Source organism: Sturnus vulgaris, chromosome 3 (assembly GCF_052056855.1).
Source record: "Sturnus vulgaris isolate bStuVul1 chromosome 3, bStuVul1.hap1, whole genome shotgun sequence".
Taxonomy (NCBI): Eukaryota; Metazoa; Chordata; class Aves; order Passeriformes; family Sturnidae; genus Sturnus; species Sturnus vulgaris.
Genome location: NC_142245.1, coordinates 23,489,215 through 23,505,506, shown reverse-complemented (window position 1 = coordinate 23,505,506; position 16,292 = coordinate 23,489,215). Strand labels below are relative to the sequence as shown.

The 16,292-nt window shown below is 40.5% G+C and overlaps 1 protein-coding gene across 2 annotated transcripts in view; it reads right to left on the bottom strand.

The window, feature by feature from the left end:
• Window positions 1-686: 686 nt before the first annotated feature.
• LPGAT1 (lysophosphatidylglycerol acyltransferase 1) overlaps window positions 687-16,292 on the bottom strand; it is a 59,647-nt gene continuing 44,041 nt past the window's right edge. For both annotated transcript variants that reach the window (XM_014876881.2, XM_014876882.2), the window contains 2 exons: window positions 9,832-9,938; window positions 687-6,446 (listed from right to left, as the gene is read on the bottom strand). In XM_014876881.2, coding sequence (XP_014732367.1) covers window positions 6,295-6,446; window positions 9,832-9,938 — 259 coding nt within the window. In that variant the 3' untranslated portion in view covers window positions 687-6,294. The remainder of the gene's footprint in view (window positions 6,447-9,831; window positions 9,939-16,292) is intronic.

Here is a 16,292-nt window from a genome sequence, read left to right as displayed (position 1 = left end):
CCCCAAGGTAAACTTAAAATCTACACATCACCATCCAGCAAGCTCCTTGCCACCTTTAATCCACTATCTATCTGTTCTTATCAGCCTTTAATACTTACACAATAACACCATTTACAACAAACTAGGTGATTTATTTTTAAGCAAAAATATTGGCAGCCTTTATTCAGCTGCACCAGATCCCAAACCTAGCTGCTCTGAAATTCCTGATGCACCACTTCTCCAAGCCCATGGAGAAGTCTTAGTCAAACCTGGTACAAAACCAGATTGACATTAGAATGGACAACTGACCCAAGAGACTTCTTCCTTATTTCACTGAGAGCCTAAGGACATATGGGAAGTTTAACAGATTCTAGCTATAGAAAGGTATTAACAAGAGAACCTTTTTTTTTCCTCCCCCAGGAGATACATATTCTTTGCCTTTGATATCAAAGCAACTGCAGCAGCATGTAACACCTGATGACCTCAGGTGCCTGGTTTTTTTACCTGTAGCCTTTTTTTTCCACAGGATGATTTTTTTTTTTTGTTAAATCGAGACAAAAAAGGGTTTTTGTAAACCCGAGTAAGTACACATAACATTCACACACCATTTTTATTTGCTGTTTCAGCTGAAATTAGCAGTCTTCAAGAATGAAGAGCATCCTTTCAAAAAAGCTGAGAGTTACCACAACAGTAAAAATACAGTCGAGTCCTGAGAGATAAAAATTTATTTATCTGATCAGCATGTCATGATATGGTCACAACTCATACAGCTGACATTCTCTTAGCCAAGAGGGATGTTTTTTCTTTTTAAAAATACATTTTTCTTTCCAGCAGGAAGGATTTTTTTAAAACAAACATTTCATATTAGGCAGGAATTAAAAACAATGGCTTTTTCAATATGACAACACAGCTGGTAAGCACTGGATCCCCCACCAGTGTCTTAATATTCAGAGTTCAAGTTTTCCCTCCCGCTCCCCGATTCCCCCACCCCTCACAGAAAACCACCACACAGAAAAACAAGACAAAACCCAGATGGGAAACAAAGAGGTAGACGTCACTACAACCACGGTGCTGTTTTGGAAATTGTGCGAGATGTCTCACGATACTCTAAGGAGTTCCTTTCCCTTTGTTAGATGCTGCAGAACTGGGCCCCAGAGTGAACTCAAGAGGTGACAGGAGCCAAGAGCCATTGCCAGTGAGAGGTGCCAGGGCCACAGAATGGCTGGGGCTGTCTCACCTGGCATTGCTCTGCCCAACTGGAGCTGCTTAAAAACAGATCCCTCTTTAAAACCGTACAGACCTCACAATGACGACAGCCTTGCTCCCAACAAGGCTGGAGTCACGTCCTTCTAGGAGGCCAGCTGGGGTCAGGGGGGCTCAGGTTCTGCTCTTGGCATGCCCTCAGCTCTCAGAAACTTCAAGAAGACTCACTGCTACAGCGACTTGCAGAGGAACTCTGCAGCCTGGGCACAGATTCTAGTGGGTGCTGGAGCAAGGGAGGGCTGCAGAAGCTGCTGCCCCCTCTCCCCCCACTGCTCCACTCCTCTTCCTGCCACTTCTGGCACTGAAACATTTGTCTCTGTCCTTCCTAATAAACAATGTTATCTATCACAAATTAACACTGCAGCTGTACAGTGAACCAAAGCGTTATTTGACTATTTTTGTGTTTATGGTAAACACAGTAAAGGTTGTGTAACCATTAGTTATAAGCACAATAAATACAACCATCAAAGAAAATCTTCTTGTCTATTAAGGATCAGAAGCATATGAAATAGTCTTAATAAAAGAGCAACTCTATTTTTGCCATAGAAAAAAAAAAAACCAAAACCAAAAAACCACCCCCAAAACAGCCCAAGGAAAAGAAACAGAAATGCTGCTTCTGGTATCTGTCTACATTTCTGAAAGACATCTTGGCTGCTGGAAAGATTTTATTAAAAAAAACTCCAATGAAATAAATTCAGCAAAATAATTCCAAACATGACCAACCCTTTACAAAACCACTGACAGTCACTCCAGGCTTCCACATCCATTTTATCACACTAAACAAAAATGGAGGTTACAGAGAAGGGAAGGAGAAAACTGGAGGTGAAGATAACTGGTATAAAAAAAACCCTGTTCATTATACAATATGAACATAACGGTGGAGTAATTTTAAGGAACTAACTCATTTTAATAGGACAGTTGTTCAGTGAATAATTACTTCATTACCTCATGATAAAATAAAACGTCTAACTTTAAAATGCATAGAATCCTTCTAATGACTTCTATCACAGCCAGGCAGTCTACAGCTCTTACAGAAAAAGTAGAGCTGCTCAGAAGCATTTCTAATGTATGCAGACATTTTAAACCAGAAGATGGTTTCCCTTTTGCCTTTCCCACTGTTGCTTTATATTATTTAAAAGAAATGTGAAAATTATCAAATATGCAATTTTGCAAAATAACCCTTTATTTCATATGGCTCCATTATTTCCAAAAAATACAGAACCCCAGATGTATAATTATTTTGTGTGATTGTATCAGATCACCACAAAATCTCCAGCTGACTGTCAAGAGAATGCATCCAACCCTGGGCTCGTGATTTGGAAATCCCAGTTTTAGGTACCTTTGGTCCCAAAATTTACATCAAGGCAAAGCGGAGCAGTTGAATCCTGTCACACACAGTGATCGGTATCTGTTATTATCTGGTACAAACAGGTGAGAAAAGTTAACAGCACTTTATGGCAGTGTCACACAAAGAAAAGTTACATCATCTGCAAACCAAGTGAACAAGGAACAGTACCACAGTGATCACTTTATTTTTACTGCTAGAAGATGCACCTTATTTGTGATGCCGGGGGAGAAGGGAGAAGGAAGCTTTTAATTTTCCAGAAAAGCAGGGTAAGCTGAAATTTCACTTTTCAATATCTGGTGACAGCAATTTAAAAGAAAAAAAATAAAAAGAAGAAAAAGAGACACCACAGTTGCAAGACTCAACAGAACCACATGTGGAACCCAAGTGAGACTGAAATGACGGCACCCTCACCCCAGGGCACTGAAAAAACTGCTTGGCGTGGATGGGCAGGTGCTCTTCACATCGTGGGATTCACAGAGCAGCAAAGCTAAACCGTGAGGACTGACAAAACTTCAACTGTAACAACTTCTTTATGAACAATTAAACACAGAAACCCAGAGATGTTTTGTGGGCAACCCTGGCATTGCTCTGTTCTCACTTTTGTGTACAACAGCTTTCAGATTTTTTTTTTTAATGGATTTTTCATTTTTGATCGTTTTACACATTTTCCCATTATTTTTCCCCGAATCTAAATTCAATCTGATAAAAATTTGTGATCAACTATATGGTTCATTAACATGACTTTCAATCAAAAAACATTTTGAACTCTCCAGAAGAGGCAACCCATGGATGGTGCAGCAAAATGCCCACTACATCCAGAACTGCCAGAAGGTAGAACCGAACTGCAGCCAACAGGAATTCATGTCTTACAGACTCGCCTGCTAAGCTCCAGATAGTCTGGACCAGCACGGTATTTTTAGCACTGAATTGCCTACATATTGTATCCATTTTATGTTTTTCCCTTCACAGCAAAACTTCTTTTATCCAATTTATTCCATTTCATGCAGCAGCATCCAGGATCATGCTGGGAGGGTCCTTTGGAGTTGCTTTCCAATGGTTTATATTCTGGTGTCACTCACAGCAACTCGGCCGTACGGAGCCACGGTGTCAGGCACTCTTCTCATTTCCCAGTGCAGGCAGGAGAGAAGCCTGGACCTGACACTATTTCCTCACCCCACTGAAACCACAACCAGTGCTGGCAAACAAACATCTTGCAAGAGTAGGAACAAAGTGAAAATGAACAGGACCAGATCAATCAAATGCTTGTCTGCAACATTATTGTGCAGTGCTAATTTCTTGAGGCAGCACGTGAACACTTGCTATTGACTGCAACCCACTGGGAAAAGAAAAATACTGCATTTGACAAAACAAGATGCTCTTACATGGAGTTCACAGGATCTATAAGGAACAATCTCCTGATGTGAGTAACTGCTGTGCAATCTGCTTATATAAACTTCCCTTTTTGCAATAAGTCCAGTCTGTCCTAGCTCAAAATAAAATGAGCTGTACTCTGGGCATCTCTGTGGTTCTGATCAAACTACATGGGGGAGGACAGCAGTGAGTAGCTTGCCACTTGCCTTTTGCAGCTGTAAGAGTCAGTCCCATGGGCAGCAGAAAGAACCACTTAGACAACACTGCTGGGCTGCCCCAACACCTCCCTGTCAAATGGCAGATTAAATACATTCATTCCATCAGCTGAACTTCAGCAAGAGCAACACGAAACAACAAAAAACTCCACGGGTTCCCTCTCTATCATGGCATAACTGCCTCTTTTTAATGGTTACACCAGAATTCAGGTGCAGAGATATTTATAAACAGCATCTTTCCTCAAACATTAAGCTATTGGCAACCACTGTACTTTGCCTCCAGTCTCCTGTGGAGTCAGGGAGGGAACATACATTTCAGGGGACCCTACTGTGGTGTGTCATTCTGCATCCGTCCCCACTGAGCAAACACTGCTGCACGGGGAGAGGCAGGGATGGCATATTTGACAAGGTATTTTTCCACAAAGCCAGAGAAATTGGCACTGCCTCGTGTTTTGGTATGCTCTTTGCTCCTCATCCCCCAAAAGGGAACACTGGCAAGGTTTTGTATTCTGCACACCACCTCCTGTGATTCATGTAGCAGCAGAGGGAGACAGAAGGGGAATCAATATTGCTAGCTCAGAGCCAAAACTACTGAGGGCTTACTTTGTTCTCAACAAAATTACTCTGTAAAAGGCAGTATGCCAACATCTGAAGTTCTGGCTACCCTGCCTGTATTTAGAGAGATTAGTTTTATTTTAGGAACAGTTCTCGCAAATCTGTGCATAATCACATAAACACAATGCCAACCAGACCTGCCAGAAGTACAGCTGTACATCAACATCCTTTCAAAAGGATCCTGCACTACACATCTGAAAGTGTCCTCTGTTCCCATCTGCCCTTCAGTTCAACCCACCCCTTCTCCCAGTAAGATTTTAGCAGTAAAATTTTAGTGGTGAGCTAATTAATACTGCCCTCCATGTAGTTATTCAGAATATTTACCATACTTACTTTTTCAGTAGTATCTTCCTACAGACTTATGATAGCAATTATACCTATTGTTTCTTTTTATGAAACTAGTTTCTTCTATTACTCCTTAGCAAAACATTAAGATGGTTGGCATTGAATTATTTAAACTCTCCCACAAGTGTATTTAGCACTCTTGCAACTAGCGGGGAGAAAAAGGCCTCTATAAACCACTCCAAGGTCACCTTGGTGGGACTGCAGTATACAAAATACAAAGGTGGCTAAAGATCACCAGAAGCACCAGCAGACCTTCAGAAACAGCTACAATTGCTCTGCCTCCCAAGGCGTGACAAACAAAGCTTCCCTCTGTTCCCTAAGTTCTGTCTTTCCTTCACTGACTTTTCACTTTTGAAAGTGCGTTTTCAAAACTGATGATGAGGGTTGAGCTGCATTCTGAACAAAAAGGGAATTTAACCGAGTGACTTTGTATTTTCCAAGTTTTCCTATAACACGAGACACTGGTAGCACATGGAACTCAGAGAGCTGATGGCAAGACCACAGCAGGGATGGGCTGATTCATCCCACGTGGACAGCTTTTAATCACACTGTGATGCTGCAATGCTTGTTTGAGGACCAGTTCCTCACAGGACAGACCTGACACTGGATCTTATTTGGGTGTTGGGTTTAGATCGATGTGTCTGGTACAACAACTGCTGAGTGTGTAGCCACAGACACCTCCACCAGCTCTGTCGAGGATCTCTGACTCCAGCACAATGAGCTGCAATAAAGTACACGTTGTGCAAATGAGGAATCTCTACCACACCAATGCTGTACACACTACTGAAGAGACAAGTTGCTGAATTTTCTGAGCTCTAACTACAATGCCAAGAAATACTTGTGGTGACAAAGCTTTCTTGTCACAGACATTCTTCTACGGTGGTTGTACGATTGCACCTTTTGTCCAAATGCTGAATTTGCTTAAGTGTGGGTGAGAGTATACATTTTTAAAAATACAGACAATTCTTAAAATAATACATCATCAGGTCACTATGTTACTGATCTTCACTTTTAGTGGAGTTTAAAATTCCCCCAAGGAGAGGTAAAAGTCCATCCAGTATTTTCCTTTACTCTTGAATATTCACATTTGCACATACAACATGATACTCATTTGCAAGAGCCTGGATTCCCATTGTGTCCTCAGGTCCCATTCCACTTTTAAAATAGGCAATGGTACAAATACTGAAAGAGGCAGTACCACATCCCTCCTGACAAAAATGCAAATGATTGTATGGCAACCAGCCACAGGTTACTGAGGGTCATCTCCCGAGAAATTGCTTTTGTCTGACCCTGGGGTGGTGGAAAAGCTCCTGCAAGAGAAAAGAAAACACATTTAATGCTTTGCACAGGAATGACAGCCTTCTTTACCACACTGCTTGTCCCAGCAATGGTGCCCACGAAATTAACTGGGTACAGCTCTATGCTCTAATGCTCTCAAATTTATGAAAGATTCTCCAGAAGCCTTCAGGAAACTAAAAAAATCCCAAACCAAAACACAATCCCTTAACTAATAAGAACAGTTTTAATTTCCTTATAAACTTAAAGCATAACCCTGAAAGCAATTCCTTAGAAGCTGCTATCACTGTACTCAACCTTTGCAGAAAGATCCAACTGTCAACTAAATTTTATGTTATTTTTGAAGTTTTATTAGTATCTCCATGATCAAACTGAATGGATGCCATACTAAACTCTACAGCTGTTTGGTGGTGATACTGTACACTGTGAAGAAGCAACACACATACATTCTTTAGGTTCCTCTTGAAAATGTAAATACACACACACTTTTTTTAAAGAACAGTTTCCACATATTGTCTGAATACTCAGTCATACTGACTAAGGAAACATTACAATTTAACATAAAGTTTTCCAGAAATTCTTTACTGACATCCTTGCTTAGATGGGAAAGACTGGAAGAGATTCATCTGACAATAAAATTTGATTTTTCCATGCTTTGACTTTTTCTGACTTGCAACACTAAATTAAATGTGCCCAAATACATCAGAGCTTTATGATTATAGGCAAGCTATTTGCATATATTTACATCAGCATATTAAATCATCTGTGTTACACTGCACTGAGATGCACAATGACTTGATGACATGAAGCACTTTCGTTGTTGTTAATCCTGAACAGGGGATATAAAACTCTGAATATACCATAGAAGATTATGTACTTGCTGCAGCATTATGGAGTCTCAACTTCTCTCAAGAACATGAAATTAATGATTCAAAGAGTAAAGATGCAGCAATGTCAATTTTTAATCTTAGGAACCACACAATTTGGGCAATTAGGTACCATCAGCAGCTTATCTCTGTGCAATCACTGGAGGAACTGCAATCAAGCATTTGAGACAAAGCTTTTCTTCCTGCATGAATGCTCTTAATTAAAAAAAAAAAAAAGAATGAAAAAAAAAGCCTAAAAACACCCTTGATGATCATGCCCCATCCACCTCTCCCTGATAGGTATTTCACACTTGGGCAGATTTGCTACATCATTATTGCCCAGTAACTCACAGCTAAGCTTCTATCTGTCCACTCTATGCTGGATTTGCTCTTCCATGGCCCATGTGTTTTTCTGTACCAACACTGACCTCTGTTTTAAATACCTTTCCTTTTTCCCTGGTAGGTACAGAGAGCTGTCTCTTCCCCCTCTCCCAAGCCATCTTTGACCCTTCCCTCTCCCAGCTGAGTCAAGCCAAGTACTTTTAGCTGTCCTTCACAGAAATAACCCCACCTTCCCCTTAATCTTAGCTCTGATTTATCTGTCCCTCTTCCCAGTTCAATCTGTATTCCTTGACAGGGATGATGGACCTGTATGCAGGATTTCCAGATGAGGTTTCAGATCTGGTACAACAAAGAATGCTTCCATAGCATTAGGGATGCCATTCCTTCCTTTTTCCATCACCTCACACCACTTGGCTTCTGAGCACAGGGAATGAGGAGCACGATGACTTCAGTACACCATCACTCATTTCCAACTGTGCCTCGTTTGTGGCTGGGGCTTTTTCCTTAATTAGTCCCTGAGTGTTTTTGTCCTGCTAAATGTAATCTCACTTGTGTTACTGTGGGCTTCAAGGAAGAGTTCAGAGAAATCAAGCACTTACCAATACAAGTTTTCCACTAACTGCCTAACACAGGACTCTGTTACCTACAGCTATTAACTTGAAATGGTTTTAATTATATAAATGAAGTGCACAAAATGCACCTGTAAAAATGTTTCATGTCAAATTTTAGGCATACTTTTCTTTTGGTTTGATTTCCAGAGGTCTAATGTTATAGGTTTTTCCCAGGTGATTTAAGTTCTTGACACTTAGATGCTCTGGGCTTTGTTTCTTTCTCCATTTTGCTGTATTCTTTTCTCTTTCCAAACAAAAATAAGCCAAGAAAATATATTCTTACCATCGATAATGTCAATGCAAACTTTTTAAGCTTCGTGGAGCATTAAATGTTACTCCAGCTTTATGAAGTAAGCTTTATTAAGAGAGAGAAGTTCCTAAGCAGTATTATAAAATAATAATGATAACAATAGTAATGATTAATAATAATAGAAACAGCCCTAAGTCTTAAAACCACACCCACTTATGACAATGTACCAGGTGAGTAAAAAGCTGCCTCTTGAGCAGCCTCAGGGATTCCCCTCAGAGGCCACCTCAGGACCTTTCCAAGGGGTTTCCAAAACTGTAGCAGCACTTTTTCAGTAGGCCAACTAAAGCAATGCAAGCAAGTTCTCAAAAAGTGTAAATGGCACTAACTTTAAATTATGCTAATTTATGCCTAATAAGGTCCTATGTCAAAGCATTTACATTTAGAATACATCTTTATTAATTCATACTGATTGCACCGGCAAATTAATACCAATTATCCTGTTTTGGAAGTGCATTTTAATGACTAAATCTGATTATATTAATTATACTCTCAGAAATTCTGGACTAGTTAAGATTTTCTGGGTATGACTTAGTTCAATAGCATAAAATAATGGCACAAAATCAGGAACTCTTTACAATCTATTTGCTACACTTGTATTTTTAAAGATATTCACAAAGTTATTTGTCTAATAAAGTCCAATATATGCATTTGGATGTGATTTATATGACAGAGTCTGAACTTTGCCATCAATGATGGCTGAGTGACAGCAACATTTCATAAAATGAAATACAACTCTGGGTTGTTAAAGAATTCTATTAATCTCTTTAAGCACTTGGATTGATAAATTAAGCACTCAAAACTAAATTAAAGCAACCTTTGCAATAAATCATCTCTTAGAAGAAGTGCCTTCATTTAACACAGTTAGGAACTCTAAACTCAGCTGATTTGAGGCACTGAACATTTCCCATCAACAGCTGTGATGCACAGGGCTGCAGATCACAGCTCCAGAGACTGTGTGCCATGGAATCCTCACAGGTCCTTCCAATCATGGATCTTTGCCATGAAATCCCATAGCAGCACGTTGCACAGCTGAACTGTATGCTATGTTTTGACAGCTTCCAAACACTACCCTAATGCTTATGTTGCCTAGGTAATTTACCTTTCCTAGATAAGTCTTTAATCATACTTTTTACCACATACAATTATTGCTATTTTTACTGCTTTTTATCTCCTCATGTGAAGAATGCTTACACATTCTTGAACCATTCTGAGATCCCTGTAAGGAAAGTCATTAGCAAAGCACAGTTCTCTTTGCTAGGTACCATCCTACCTGTTTCATAGAAATGTGTCAAGAGATCCTCCTTTTCAATGAACCGTTGATACAGCCAGTTTGTGAGAGCTTCAGGCTCTGCAGGTACATCTTTCACTGGAAAAATCCTATCAGAGAAACAAACACAAATTGAGCCTAGTAAATGTATTCTGCATGTGGAGAACAAAACTCTTCTGTCACAGCCCACCACAAAACAGGGAGAACAAGACTTTTGTATAAATCTAACTGCATGATTTGCACTCTCTCCAACTCACAGATCACAGAGGCATTAAGCATACAAGACTGAGAAACTCTAGGCTGCCATCCAGAACCACACAGAAGACACTGGCATCATCTCCATCAAATCTGTACTACAGCTTTTGGTAAAAGCTACTAAGGTGCTGGGGTTTTTTGTTGTTTATTTTTTTTTTAATAGAATACCATCAGACTATATTACTATCCCTAGAAAGAATACAAACCAAGGAGGAATGAAAGAAATTAAAAAATGAGAAAGTTAATTCACAGCTTTGAAGAAACAATTCAGCAGGCAGAAGCCACATAATGACATCACTAAGCATCAATAGCTCTTCCACATCCTAGAAAACAAGCCCTCTGTGCTTTTCAAAGGATGCTGGCAGCCTTGTCTGAAATTTCCAAGGCACATTTTCCACTGAAAACTGACCTAGTACTCAAATATTGCTGCCCTGTTTTAAAAACACCAGTGGAAGAATTGCTAGTGTTTTGGTACTTCTATGCTGACACCACAGGCAGAATTCACTGTGGTACACACACCCTGAAAACTCCCAAATAACCCACCAGACCTCACTGGATTATTTTCAAAATATAATTTCCAATCTTACAGTAACTGTGAAACCTCCTCAGCAGACCCCCAGTGCTTTTTGATATGTACAAGAACTTACACATCCACTGTGCTGTACTGGCAGGCCAATGCAGAAGAGATTTGTCTATCAGGCTAACCTGAAAAATTCACACTCTGAAATGCAAGGCCTTTACTGTAGGTTTCTTTTCCAGGTGAGCTCCCACTTAGCTTCTCATTTACACCACGCTTCTATTTTTATTAGTGGATTTTCATTTCATTTTCAATGCAGTCTTAACTGATCATACTGCAAAGAAATTTAAGTAACACCACAATCATCTGGGCAGTCTCTGGACAGATATGGGAATGTCAGAGTAAGAAAATAAGGCCCTTCTGAAGAATGTTTTGTTGCTGTTAGTTTTCAATATCTTTGCCAGCTTTGTTCATTTATCATTTGTCTTTCCTCTTTTCAGTCTGATGCATGAAAAAATAAGCTGTGAGTGGTAGAGTCAAGCAGCAAAGCATTGCTCTAAGGAATGAATTACACATCACAGTGCTTTGGCATACAGAGACAACTTCAATACAAGGAGATGAACAACTTTATTTACATGCTATGGTATCAACATGAACTCAGCTATCTCTGTAGCCTTTGCAGTAATTCCACCTACATCTTCCTCACACTGTGGAGTTCTCCATGTAAAGTCAGTCTTGGTAACCAGAAATTAGCAACTGCTATCTCAGATAGAGTTTGAGGGGAAGTCTTTGGCCAAAGACAAATGTTATGAAATGGTGCTTCAGTAAGCAGCTCAAGTTTCCAGCCTGAATATTAAGAACAAAGACAAACAATAAAGAACTCTTTTATCTTGAAGTCCAGATGCTGTACAGAGGTTAAAATTAAACCAAGTAGCAGCAAGTAAAAAACACACCCATGGAGCAAGGACCATTTTGTTGAGGGTAGAACACTAAGAAAGACTTACTCTGTGTCCCCAAAGCAACTGAGCTGCCAAGCACTATTTTTACTCTCTTCTGCCTATCTGCTGTGAAGAGATAAAAGGCTCAGCAACTGAATATTGTGTTTCACAGAGTATTTTTGAAGGACAGATGCTTGCTTACGCACGTTTTAAGAGGGTTCACAACTAAGAGAACGTGTGTTGCCCCAGGACAGAGGTGTAGGGTTACCTGGCTTCACAGGGTCTCCATTATAGACTGTAAGATATTCTTCACCTCTGCCTTCACTTCTCCCTGACCTAATGGGTAACAGCTCTGTTTTGTCAAGAACATTCCTCCTAGTCTGAAAACATCATAGGATCTTGCAAGATACCCATTAAAAACAATTTTTGAGCTGGCATTTTAATGGAGCAGTGAAGTAGTACAGGTGATACCACACTGTGAGAGACTAATGGAAACACTGCACACCACTTCTCTGCTTGAATCCATCCAGGCTCTTGTGTGGATCAATAATACTGCCAGAATGCTTGAAACTCTGGATATAAACTCTGCTGCTCAGAAGTCTGAGAAGCAGTCACTGCTACACCCACTTTGAACAAATATTAACAGACTGAAAAACAACTGGTTTTCCACTAATGCTGCACTGGCTGCCACAATTTAGCAATGGTAAGTGCTAGTGTATTTAGAAGCATTTTCAAATGTATTTTTAGATTATCCAGAGTCATTTTTACCAGCAGAACATTCTTACTAATGAGTGATCTAAATTAGAGATTAAATATTAAAAAAAAATCCTCAAACTCTGGAAAGAAGCCCTTTCTGTACTCGATAAGGCAAAGCTAACCCCCCCTATATTTAAATTAAACATACTGCTAATGCCATGGTTCCATGCCCATCAGATGGCTCAGCTGGCATCTGTTTTAAAAGAACACTCTCTTGAAGGAGACTGGGTTCAGGAAGGTGAGTGAGCAAGTCTACTGTTACAAAACTCCCCACACAGGCAATCCAAAACAGCAACAGAGAGCCACTGCTCCAACGGGGCAGGGTCATCCCCAGCCACTGCGTGCCGGCATCTGCCAGGTCCAGTGTTAAAAAGATGCAGAAAACAAGTCCTTATTTTCAGTGAGATATGTAAACAGGTGTCCATGTAGTCAGGCATGAGCATCACCTTGGCTCTACTCCACCTTTGGGTATGCAGGATCAGGAATGCCTCTAGAGGCAAAGTTTGCTCATCTCCTCAGGAAAATACCACCACACAGAACAGCCAAGGGCAAGGAATAAAGTCAACAGGTAACATCTGAAGCTCCTGGAGTCTTTGAGGTACTTGGATCTTTCTATCCTTTGGGCAAAACTAATCTCACATTGCATTAAAAGAAGAGCATCTTTGTTCCTGGTGTGGCAAACAAGGAATTTAACAGGGCTGGATAAGAACTTGGCCAGAAAATTCAAGCAGAATGGAAATACCTTTTTTTTGCTTCTCAACACAGGAACAGCTGATTTTCTGTCCCCAGGAAAAGTAGGGAAGGGGCTAAAAGCAGTGGCAGCACTGGCTGCACCCCTGGGAACTGAAAAGCAATGGTGGAAATAAGGACACAGTTCAATGGGAATCTGGGAAGAATCTTTTTCCAGTAATGAAGCATTACCCTCCAGCTGGAGGTGCCTCCTGGCAGCTGCAAGGTGACAACGGCTGCAGGACACTCCAGATACCTGACTGAGGGACAGCGACTTCTTAAACCACTACACAGATTTGTGTCTAGTCCCAAATCAGATTATATTAGAATAAATGACAGTCCAGGAAAGAAGAAAGGATTTTGAAAAACAGGAGATGTAACTGCCAAACACCTGCTGGCATATGTGAGAATTGTGGAGAATAAGCTACTGATAGGCTGTTTCTCAGAAGACACCAAAGGATTTTCAGAAATACTGCATATTTAGAAACATTTATCTCTTTTAAGTGGTTCTCACTGGAGAAACAACCTCTGATTCTTATTTAAATTCTGAAGTTTATGGCTACCACTTTAAGTACTAAATGCCATTTATCACCTGTCTTACCGTGAAGTTCTGTATTACTCGCTACTCCATGATATTATTTCCTGCTTCAATGGCTCTGAATAAATCCAGGACAGTGGAGGCTGTTGGTAGATGTCAGGCACGACCAAAAATAAGTTACTTGCGTAGAAAAGTGCATTAAAATACACTGCCAAACGGGATGCCCTTCTGCAGCATTCATTCAGCAACCACAATGCATTTCATCTTATTTATAGCTCAGAGCCTGGCTTATTTCAATAAATCTGTATCAATGCAGACACAAAAATAGAACTTCCTCAGCTTGTGCCAGCAGCAGCACAGCAAGGAGCTGGTATGGAGAAGAAAGGTGACAGAGCTGGGAGCAGCCTGTGTGGCACTCCATGCACGGCCACCCCTGCGTCAGCGCTGGCTCTGACGTCAGGGCTGCTGCACCACAGTCACTGTGACACAGCCCAGCACTCAAGGGCATCACCCTGCAGGGAAACTAAGGCAAAAAAACCCAGCCTCACACCATTCCTGACTGAGGGGATGCTAAGCACCGAGCCAACTTCATATTTTGTATTTGCAAGGCTCGGGTTTTGGCAGCAGAACTGCAGCACCTAAGAAATTACTGCTAGAGAAACTTGGTGATCAGCTAAGAAACACCAAGCCAATCAGGCTAAACAAATGCCTGGTCTAAAAGAAAAGAAATAAACCCCAAACTTGACTCATGGCACAGAAATGGGAGCTGAGAACAGCAGCCAGTCTGGGGCCTTGCTACACAGACACCAAACAACCCAGCTTCTTTCTGCTGAGTGCAATTGTGGCGAGTCTGGATTTACAGTCAACACACACCACACAATGACCCAACCAGAAACCTAAAGCATTTGAGAAGAGCAGACAAACCTTTCCAACAGACTCATCACAAGGCAGGTCCTACAGTGATGCCTCTAGTCTGACATGCCTTGCACCAGATGGATTGATATCTCCCACAAAAATCCCAGTGCCATTTGGCCTGGAGGAAGTTCATTACATATTCTCCTATTATATTTCAGAGAACAAAGTGAGTTTTGCAGCACTTTCCAGTAAGTTCTGAGACAAGTCAGTCAGGGTCAAAAAGCTATTCAATAGAGGGGTAAAGTTCTCACACCTTGTGTTTTCAGATTCAAACTTGGCCATTGTTTTTTCTAGGGAAGTTTCTTTTGACATTCTGAGGAAAATCAGGCCACAGCTTAGCCTAATTATGAACTTCTGAAAATTGTGTCATTTGTACTGAAAACTGAAGTTTGAAAAGCAAGGTTCAACTCATTATCAAAATTGAGCTTTTGAAAAAAAAAAAAGATTACTGGATTAAACCAAGCTTTCTCTGCCATTTCCACCAGCTAGAAAAGCGCCTAAAAATGATAACGTAAGGCTCCTTGCTGTGCTCTCTTCTGCTGCTCCCTGAGCAGAATGAAAAAGAAATAATCCTGCAGCAAAGGCCCAGGCTATGAGGAAAGGAAATCACCAGATTTGGAAGTCTGTAAGGAAGAAAGAGACAGGTGGTGATCAATGGGCATAGCAGAAGGGACTGACTGAGCCACCAGAACAAAAGCAGCTCTGCAGTCTCTTCTGCTCCAGTCTGACTGGCATAGAAAATGTTCCTTTTTCCCCCACTGCTGTCATACATCAATACCTCTCTCTGGACTACTCTAAAAGGGAATAAGCATGTTTAAATCCTGACTCTTCTTTCATACAGCACAGATGGCAACTGGACAGAACTATTCTTTGCTTTTTCCAAAGGGGTGCTTTTTTCCCTCCTATTAACTCCGTTGAAAGAAATGACATGAGAAACTATTGTGCTCTCTTCCCAGTTATTTAAAAATTATCCTTAAAATCTATTTCAAATGTTATCTCCCAAGACATTCCAAATTACAAAAAAATAATGAGCAAGATTTTATTGCACTAAGTGCAGAAAAAGTGAGGTATAATACCAAGGCAGACAGACTTGATGTACATTTAAAGAAAATTTCGAGGACATCCATGTGCCAACCTGCACCCACCTCACAGTGTAGGTGCCAGGTGCCTCCAGAACTACCAGGACTGGGAGTCAGGCTGAGCTGCAGCCAAAGCCAAGTCACTCTGGTCTCATTTCAGAGCCATCACACCCTGTGCTCAGCCAGGGCGAGTTGCTGTGTGATTTTCCATTTGGGACACACTTCAACTGCTTTTACAGGGTCAGCCATGACAAACAGAGGTTATTAAAAACATACATAAAGTAGTCAAATAGAGAGGCTTGCCCCTGTCTAAACCAGTGTCTTAGACCCTCTGGAAGAAAATAACAAACTTACACCCAAAAAGAAATAATTTCAAATGTTTTTCTTAGAATTTCAGCACTACAAGAACTTAAACATTCAAGTTCAATGCAAAAAAGGCTACATCATATTTATGGTCGTGATCAAAAATAGCTCTGAATATGCATTTAGAAGCAGGAAATTAATTCAACTTACGTTAACTTACTGTTGTTTTTAAAGAAAGTAATTTTGAAATACTTTTCAGAAGAATTCTAAATACATTCAAGTTGCAATTATCCCAGAGATCTGAGAGAGTACTAAGGTGACCTGAATAAAGCACAACAGATATAATGCTATCTTATATAAATCAGGGTGCAAGTATGTTCACCTTCAGGGAAACTTGGAAGGCAGCTTTCTATAAAAAGCAAGGACAGATTTAA